Source organism: Otolemur garnettii, unplaced genomic scaffold (assembly GCF_000181295.1).
Source record: "Otolemur garnettii isolate 467f Iridium unplaced genomic scaffold, OtoGar3 scaffold00007, whole genome shotgun sequence".
In the NCBI taxonomy this organism is placed as follows: domain Eukaryota; kingdom Metazoa; phylum Chordata; class Mammalia; order Primates; family Galagidae; genus Otolemur; species Otolemur garnettii.
This window is the reverse complement of record NW_003852402.1, coordinates 8,697,402-8,707,097: the sequence shown is the minus strand read 5'-3', so window position 1 is coordinate 8,707,097 and position 9,696 is coordinate 8,697,402. Positions and strand designations below refer to the sequence as shown.

Sequence of the window (9,696 nt, the reverse complement as noted above, 5' to 3'; positions counted from 1 at the left end):
CAGCTACTTGGGAGGCTGAGGCAAGAGAATCGCTTGAGCCTAGGAGTTGGAGGTTGCTGTGAGCTGTGATGTCACAGCTCTCTACCCAAGGCGACAGCTTAAGGCTCTGTCTGAAAAAAAAAAAAAAAAGAAAGAAATATATCAAATATTAACAGTTTTCTTTGGGTTGTGACATTATAGATTAATCTATTTTTTATATTTTATGAGATTTTCTACATGAAACAAAGTATTCTATCATCTACAACAAAAATAAAATCATTAAAAAATAGTAGTTAAACTTAATTAGGGCAAAGCTTTGGGGTGGGGGTAAGGAAATGGAAAGGAAATAGAGGAAGTCAGGCAGGTATATGTCCTATGTCCTCTCTGTTCTTTCAGATGTATGATCGGGCAATTAGTGCCCCGACCAGCCCTACCCGCCTGAGCCATTCAGGGAAGAGGAGCTGGGAAGAACCAAACTGGATGGGCTCCCCACGGCTGCTGAACAAGGACATGAAGACAGGTCTAAGCCGGTCCCTGCAGACTCTTCCTACAGATTCCTCCTCCTTTGACACAGGTGAGAAACTGTGTTAGCCCTCCTGACACTTCTGCTGGACTTTGAGTACTGCTCCTACATCCAGCAAACATTTCTGGAGCACATGTGTGCCAGCATTGTGCAGGCACTTGCCCTTTGTGTCAGGCCCTTCTTTCGGGGGCTGAGGCAGTTGTGGACTGAGCACGCATGGGAAGAGCTCACGTGCCTCTCTCTCTTGCCTTGGCAGATACATTCTGCCCTCCCCGGCCCAAGCCAATGGCCAGGAAGGGCCAGGTAGACTTGAAGAAGTCACGACTCCGCATGTCCCTGCAGGAGAAACTTCTTACTTACTACCGGAACCGGGCAGCCATCCCTGCTGGAGAGCAGGCTCGGGCCAAGCAAGCTGCTGTGGACATATGTGCTGAGCTGCGGAGCTTCCTACGGGCCAAATTGCCTGACATGCCACTTCGGGACATGTATTTGAGTGGCAGCCTCTATGACGACCTACAGGTAACAAGGGAGTTCTCATGCAGGGTGGGGTTGGGGACTGACCATGTGCTTCTCACAAATGTTGGTACAGAAGATCAGTGTCCCAGTCTTGCTGGAAGACCAAGGTCTTGGTTTCCAAATCCTGCACACTACAGCATCATTTAGAGATCCATATTGTCATTTTTTGCCTTTGATCCTTTCTCATTTTTTTAGTCATATTTAACACCCTGTAAGAAGCTATAAGGGCCTCTTGCTTTCTATATTCTTGTCCCATCTCTTTTTAGTTTTCTCCCTTTATGTAGATAGATAGGTGATATGAAAGAATTCTTTTTTTGAGAAAGCGCCTCAAGCTGTTGCCTTGGGTAGAGTGCCGTGGTGTCATAGCTCACAGTAACCTCAAACTCTTGGGCTTAGGAGATTCTCTTGCCACAGTCTCCCGAGTAGCTGGGACTACAGGCGCCTGCCACAGCGCCCGGTTATTTTTTGGTTGTAGTTGTCATTGGTAGCCTCCAGATGGATTCGAACCACCCAGCTCTAGTGTATGTGGCTGGCGCCTTAGCCACTTGAACTATAGGTGCCACCCTGAAAGAATTCTTAATTCCCATTCTTTTTTTTTTTTTTTTTTTTGAGACCGAGTCTCACTTTGTCACCTTTGGTAGTATGCTGTGGTGTCATAGTGTACAGCAACCTCAAACTCTAGAGTTCAAGCGATTCTCTTGTCTCACCCTCCCAAGTAGCTGGGACTACAGGCACCAGCCACACCACCTGGCTATTTTTAGAGGCAAGGTCTCGCTCTGGTTCAGGCTGGTCTTGAACCTGTGAGATCAGGCATTCCACCCACTTCAGCTTCCCAGAGTGCTAGGATTACAGGCCTGAGCTATCGTGCCCAACCTCTTAATTCCCATTCTTCCTGGGGGAGTACAAGATAGTGGGACCTGTGTTTGGGGAAGCATGTCTCTGAGCAGAGTAAACCCTTCAAAACCTTTTTAATTCTGCTCTAACAGGTGGTGACAGCTGACCACATTCAACTCATTGTGCCCCTTGTGCTGGAACAGAACCTATGGTCATGCATCCCTGGTGAGGACACCATCATGAACATCCCTGGCTTCTTTCTGGTTCGTCGTGAAAATCCAGAGTACTTTCCTCGTGGTAGTAGTTACTGGGACCGCTGTGTAGTAGGGGGCTACCTCTCCCCAAAGACAGTGGCAGACACGTTTGAGAAGGTAGTGGCTGGCTCCATCAACTGGCCAGCCATAGGGTCCCTTTTGGACTATGTGATCCGACCGGCACCATCCCCAGAGGCCCTGATACTAGAGGTGCAGTATGAGCGTGACAAGCATCTTGTCATTGACTTCTTGCCATCAGTGACTCTTGGTGACACAGTCTTGGTGGCTAGACCGCACCGGCTAGCCCAGTATGACAACCTATGGCGGCTGAGCCTGCGCCCTGCTGAGACGGCACGCTTGCGGGCTTTGGACCAGGCCGACGCAGGCTGCCGATCTCTGTGCCTCAAGATTCTCAAGGCCATATGCAAGTCTACTCCAGCTCTGGGCCACCTCACTGCCAGCCAGCTAACCAACGTCATTCTCCACTTGGCCCAGGAGGAGGCTGACTGGTCTCCAGATGTGCTGGCCGATCGTTTCCTGCAGGCCCTGAGGGGACTCATCAGCTACTTAGAGGCCGGTGTCCTGCCCAGTGCCCTAAACCCTAAGGTGAACTTATTTGCAGAGCTCACCCCTGAAGAAATAGACGAATTGGGTTATACTCTTTATTGCTCATTGTCTGAGCCAGAGGTGCTGCTGCAGACATAGGGCAGGCAAAGGCCAAAGCAGGTGTCCGGTGGTCAGGCCCTGGATTCTCCGTTAGAAATTCTTGGCTACATAGTTGGTGCCTCACAGGGTCCCTAGGTGCCTCCTGTCTTGCTGGTTATCACCCTGGTCACTTCATACTGGTTAGAATGACATCTCTTAGTCTCCTATTTTCTCACCCAACACTTTTCTATTTTTGTTACCAAACACTGTGCTCCCTACTCCCCCCTGCTCCGGCCTGATTTTTCTGGAATGAATTGAGGAAGTGAAGTGCTGGCCTGAGCTAATGAGACCACTTGGTGTTTTGCATTTTGGCCCAGGTTCCCTGCTTCTGTCTGCCCTGCCCTTTTGCCTTTTCCTGTTCACTGTGTTTTCATTTCTCTCTTGTCCATGCCTTCTGTTTTGCTCTTGTCCCTGGAGCATATCAGCCTAATTAAGATGTTGCCTTTTAGTTGAATGTCACTGAAGAGCTTTGATGGCATGCTTCTAAGCTGAACTCTGCAGTGAGTGCTGAAATAGTATTTAGGGTTTCTGGGGATCAGGCTGGTGGAATAGCTGGCCTTTGACCCTGGTTCCTGGAAAAGAAGTCCATTCCTCCATCTCCTGACCAACTCCCATTCATAAGTACTGAGATGTTCTCTCATGGGAACACTTACTTACAGGATAAACTGGATGCAAAGTTATCTGAAGCTTGTGTTTCTTAGTGGCCATCAGAGAGAGTGCAGAATGGGGGAACCAGAGCTGGTTAAGAGGGTCTGGTGGAAGGTTTGAGTGCCCAGTGTCCACTCCTCATCTGTAGCTGCAGGGGTTATACAGACAGGGAAGGGGATGCTGCTTCTCATCCCTTTCCTTGCTTTATTGCCAATTAGGACAAGGCCTTGAAGGAATGCTGTAGAGATTGAGGGAGGTCACTAGGAGGCTTAATGTCAACTGGAAAATCTAGTCACCAACTGGGGCTCCGTGACCATGTTTTCTCCCCTGATAGGCCTTGCTTTCCTAGGGTGTTGCCTTAGAGCAAGAACAGACCCCACGACCAACCCTTCATCCCCCAGTATCTCCCATAGGATTGCAAGAGGGGTGTTAGCTAAGCTCTTCCGGTACCACCAGAAGTGCGAGGGCAAGTGAACGTGCACAGACCTCTTCCCTGTCCTGTCTCACCCAGCACCTGGGGAGATCGGTGCTAGCTAGGAAGAGAGAGTACATGGATAAAACATAAGAGAGGGAGGTGGGTACTTCCTCCTTTCCTTCTTTCCCGCTGCTAAAATTGCACTATTTATTGCAATGTAAATGTATCCTGAAGGTGGGGAGGAATTGTTTAATACACCATGTCAGTGTGTCTTATTTTGTGTTTTTTTCCTATTTGTGGCAAGTGATGATAATTCTGTTTCTCATCTGCCCATCCAGTATTTTGTCCTCCTCTCATCAAGTCGTCTTATTTTTCTATTCTTACTACCTCTCCATTAGTGGTATTTTGGTCAGTTCTCTGCAGCTGCCTCATTCCTTCCCAGTGACAAGTGACAGGTAAGGACTCCTTAAATAGCTTTGCCACCTCAGCAACCCTCTGAATTTAGGGTAGAGGGTCCCACCCCACTTTTGTCATAGATTAGGAGTCTGAGAACTAGGGTTAACCTTTACTTAATTTAGAGATTTTTTTTTTCCTTTTTTCAAGCTGAGAACCTCGAGAGACATTCTCTAGGCTGGCTGTTCATCAGTATCAAATGGAAATTTAAAAACCTATATGCCAGGAATACCCTGATGAATTGTATTGAGGTATTGGGTGTGGCCTGACATTGAGGCTTCCGATGTACCCATCTGGTTGTCCATTAGAGAGAAGGGAGAGGAGAAGATTGATAGAACATTGCAAAAGGATATATTATTATTCATTGACATTAAGGATTTTGTTTCCCTGCCATGAGTATTATAAAACTTAACATAGTTTTCCCAAGCTGACCAAATTCCACCTAAAATGTTGAAAGGAGGGTGGTGCCTGTGGCTCAGTGAGTACGGTGTCAGCCCCATGTACTGAGGGTGGTGAGTTCAAACCCAGCCCCTGCCAAACTGCAACAACAACAACAAAATGTTGAAAAGAGAGCTCAAAAAGAAAAGATTTTAGAGATGTTTTTGAGAGTCCTAAGTTATTTAAGCCAAGTGTAATTGTGATTTTAGGAAGGGAAATGAGTTCACCTCTTTTAAAGAGGATCTTTCTAGGAGTATTTCTTATTTTTAACTATGTTTCATAAAACCAAACCATAACTTTGTCATTTTATAAACCAAAACCTCTTAGAAGGCCTGAAAATGATAAGTGATGGGGATTCTTAGCCCTGGTCTTGGGGCAGAGGGGGTTTGCTGACCATGACTGAGCAAGTCATTCTTTTTGTTGCCATTTCTTTGTAAAATGGGAAGGTAGCCCATAACCAGGGGCTTTGAGATTCTTGGATGGGAAGGGGTAATATTCTGCACATACACATCCTTTTTCTAATCTTTGGGGAAAGATGGAATGGCTTTGTCTGTAATTCTGTCTTCTGTTCATTAACTCTCACTTTTGCCTAAAGTAATAGTATCTGCTCTCATCGGGAGATTCTTTTGCACCACCAAGGTTAGCAAACTACATGTAATAGAACCTTTGTAAGTTGACCACTCAAGGGACTGTAATAAACTGATTAACATATGGTGGTGGTCCCCTTAAGGCTAGGCCTACTGTACTGATAGGTACTTGTACATGTCCAGTCTATGAAAATCAAGATGGTCAATGTAGGGAGGTGGTCAACTATGGAGGTTCTACTGTACTTAGCCTAATGCTTAAAAAACACTCATCACAGTAAGCTTAATAAATTCCAGAATATATTTTGGTTCCTTCCTATTGCCCTTTTCTAAAAAAAATGAGTTCAGGCAACAATATTTAACATTAAATTCTTGTTTGTGACTTAAAAAAAAAATTAACAAAATTTGAACCTCATATTTGGAAAAGCTGCTACTAGGGGTGAGACCCACAGTCTCCTAGGTTTTAGGTCCTTATAGCCTACCTGTCACACACTAGAATAGCCAACTTCGTTCTCAACTGCTCCATTCAAGTTGATAGCTTAAATGGTTTTGACAACGAATCAGCTCAGGATCCTGCACAGGCCCTGAGGGGGTTCTATAAATAGGGGTTTCTGCATGAGTTCCAAGCTCTCTGCCAAGGTACTTCCTTGGGACTAAGAAGTTCTGCTCTTGGAGGATTTATTAAAACTCTGCCCTTTTGCCTGAAGCGTGGGGTCAAAGAGAGTGATTGAATGGTTAAGAGACTTAAGATTACAGTTGACCTCTCTACCTGGCTAGATGGCTGTAGCCCTTTTAGATTTTATTTATTTTAGGTGGCTAAGATACCAGAGATGGGGGTTCTATGGGCAACCATGTACTGGATGTCATATATCTTCATTTTTATCACCTCCTAGTGTTTTAAGTTCTTGGTCTCTGAGGCCAAGTTCACAACTTGCCTTCTAGTCAATTTGCCTGCCCTCAGTGGTGGTTGATGTGTTAGCTGGCAGATTGGAGTCAGTCTCTGCCCAGTCTTAGCTAGGTCCACGTAGGAGCAGCTTAGCCCTGAGACCCAGATAACTGCTACTCTGTTTCTCCTTAAGGGAGGAAATAAAACTGGGGAACACAATGTCCTTCCACAGCATGGGAAGAAAATAAAAATCCCCAACCACTTTGAGTTTGTGTGTGGCATGAAACATTGTTTTATGGGAGTGGTACTGAGTCTCTCTTTTCAGCTAGGGAAACCTTTGAAGTGTTTGACCTAGGTTTCCATAAAAAAATGGACAGGAAGCTGGGTGCTATGTCTCATGCCTGTAATCCTAGCACTCTGGGAGGGCAAGGCAGGTGGATTGCCTGAGTTCATGAGTTTGAGAGCAGCCTGAGCTAGAGCAAAACCCTGCCCCTAAAAATAGGCATTGTGGTAGGTACCTGTAGTCCCAGCTACTTGGGAGGCTGAGGCAAGAGAATCACTTGAGCCCAAGAGTTTGAGGTTGCAAGCAGCTGAGATGCCGTGGCACTCTACAAAGGGTGACAAAGTGAGACTTGTTTCCCAAAAAAAAAAAAAAAAAACAACGGATGGGACAAGCTTTTACCAGAGTCAATTCAGCCATGCCCTCTTCAGTCAAAACTGGGGCATTGTTGCTTTCTTTAATTCTCTACTATTTGCATGTTATCTGCCAGGCACAATGATAAGTCTTTTGATAGAACAAAAAGGAGGACATCCCCCACGGGTCCTCAGTTCTTTGCAAGACATGGATAATGGCTTGTGGATTCTTGCTGCCTTTGTTCTAAAAGTCTAGACAACTTCCATATATCCCAACACTCATGATTCCTCACGGGGAAAAAGAAGGCACACTTTTATCCCAGCATTTAGTATGCCTTGGACTTACTTGCACTTTAGAATTGTTGCTTTCATCTCAGTAAATAATAGTGAAGAGTCCTCTGAAGAAAGAGGATGGTGTAATGGAGATAAGGGCAGGAGGATTGGGAGGTCAGGGTCAGAGTTCTAATAATAGTAATAGCAAAGGCATGGCACCTATAGTTCAGTGGTTAGGGCTGTGACCACATACACCGGGGCTGGCAGGTTTGAACCCGGCCAGGGCCTGCTAAACAGTGACAACAACAACAACAAATAGCTGAGCATTGTGCTGGGCGCCTGTAGTCCTAGCTACTTGGGAAACTGAGGCAAGAGAATTGCTTGAGCCCAAGAGTTCAAGGTTGCTGTGAGCTGTGACGCCATAGCATTCTACCAAGGGCGACATAGTGAGTGAGACTATCTCCAAAAAAACAAAACAAAACTAAACTAAACTATTAGGTATTTACAACTACCAGGCACTGCAGTAAGTGCTTTACATAAATGATCTCACTTCATTCTTAGAACAAAGATAGTCATCATTACCCTCATTTTACAGATAAGGAAACAGACCCAGAGAGAATAAGTTACGTAGCCAGCTAATAAATGGTAGAGCCAGGATTCCTTTAGATTTGCTCTCCAAATCGTTTTTTTTTTTTTTTTTTTGAGACAGAGCCTCAAGTGATTCCCCTGGGTAGAGTGCTGTGGCATCACAGCTCACAGCAACCCTCAAACTCCTGGGCTCAAGGAAGTCTCCTGCCTCAGCCTCCCAAGTAGCTGGGACCACAGGCACCTGCCACAACGCCTGGCTATTTTTTTGGGTTGCCACTGTCGTTGTTTGGTGGGCCTGGGCTGAATTCGAACCCGCCACCTTAGGTGTATGGGCTGGCGCCTTAGCCACTTGAGCCACAGGTGGCAAGCCCCAAATCTATTTTCTAACTCCTACCCTATACTGTTTCCACTAGGAGCTATGTGACTTTCAGCAAAACACCTCATCCCATTGGGCCTGGGTTACCATTGTAAAATTATTGGGCTAGATTTCATCAAGTCAATGAAAGGTGCAGTGCTGTCCTTTGCCAGTTTTTTTGACTGACATTGCAGCCCTCAGAAATGACATTTGTGTGGCCATTCAAATGGAGGGGGAAATACCAAGATTTCTACCTTAACAGGGTCTGACATTGGAGGGGACTGCGATAGTGAAGAATCCTAAACAGTTGGCCTGACCAGGACAACTTCCAGACATGCCAACCCCCAGCAAGTGGACTTGGACTCTCAAGCTTTGGAGTTGTCTCAAGGGCCATTAGGATGACTTGTGAGGAAGTTGGTTAGACCTGGAAGTTAGAGGATTGAGGGTTAATTGAAACTTTGAAACGAGAGAAATGCCAGTTGAATAAAATCTTATTCTTTGGGGGAACTGAGTCAACATAAACGAAAAGAAGTTCCCCTGTGATAGATCTGCACTTTAATATTAATAAACTAGTAACTTTGTATTTTCACAGAGTACTATAAAAATACAAGTTGGGCAGTAGGACTGTGCCTCTCTTTTTTTAATTTTTATTTTTTTGTGACAGAGTCTCTGTCGTCCTGGGTTGTGCCATGCCAAGCTCACAGTAAGTTCACTCTCTTGGGCTTGACTGATCCTCTTGCCACAGCCTGCCCAGTAACCCGCCACAACACCCCGCTAGTTCTCTATTTTCTATTATAGATGGGGTCTTGATCAGGCTGGTCTTGAATTCGTGGGCTCAGGCCATCCACCTGCCCCGGCCTCCAAGAGCGAAAAGATTACAGGCTTGAGCCACCCCGCTTGGCCTCTTTCTATAGACCATTACAGAGCTGGCCTTTACTGGGCAGTGGATAGGGATTAGGGTGATCTCCCATCTGAGGCCCGGAGGTGCAGGCCCTCCCAGTCTCCCCTTCTAGCCATGGTCCCTGAAGCTCCTGAGGGGCAATTTTGTGTTCGCTATTAGTGGTGTATCTGGGGAACCAAATCAGATCCCTGCGGTGGGTCCGCTCTAGAAAACAAAGACTTGGACCAGGGGGAAGGTCCAAGGGGAAAGACCTTCCCAGGTTAGAAGTCAGACTGACGGGTACTTAAGGGAGAGCATGAGGAAGGAGCAGAGAAACTTGGGCCCGGAAGTTATGGTCGCCAATAAGGATTCCATTGGCGACGACAGTAGGGACCGCAGGGGCCCTGTCCTGAAACCACTTTTTGGTGTGCGCGGGGCTAGATTTGCCCGGGATTAAGAGCCAGAGCCGCTCTGGACGCCCAGCGGCCGGGAGAGGCAAAGAAAGCCTCCTACAGCGGGGCCACCTCAAACAGCAGGAAACCAACCTGAGCCAGATGGCGGGAATCGCTGGACAGCCCCGCCCCTTCCCGCGCAGACCCTAGGCGTTCTCCCTGAGTGGCGCGCCCACCGAGTATCTGGAGCCAATAGGAACTTAAGGTATATAATGACTCACTGAGCCTGGGCCAATCAGCTCGACGCGCGCTCCCCGCCAGCACCTCGCGCGATAACCTG

The 9,696-nt window shown here is 46.7% G+C and overlaps 1 protein-coding gene across 2 annotated transcripts in view; it reads left to right on the top strand.

Moving 5' to 3' along the window:
* Positions 1-4,149, top strand: part of MIEF1 (mitochondrial elongation factor 1) — a 14,811-nt gene extending 10,662 nt beyond the window's left edge. Inside the window, exons 4-6 of one of the 2 annotated variants that reach the window (XM_012801132.2) lie at positions 376-553; positions 759-1,021; positions 2,005-4,149. In XM_012801132.2, the coding sequence (XP_012656586.1) occupies positions 376-553; positions 759-1,021; positions 2,005-2,811 (1,248 nt within the window). In that variant the 3' untranslated portion in view covers positions 2,812-4,149. The remainder of the gene's footprint in view (positions 1-375; positions 554-758; positions 1,022-2,004) is intronic. The other variant, XM_023509263.1, reaches the window with a different exon arrangement.
* Positions 4,150-9,696: the final 5,547 nt, after the last annotated feature.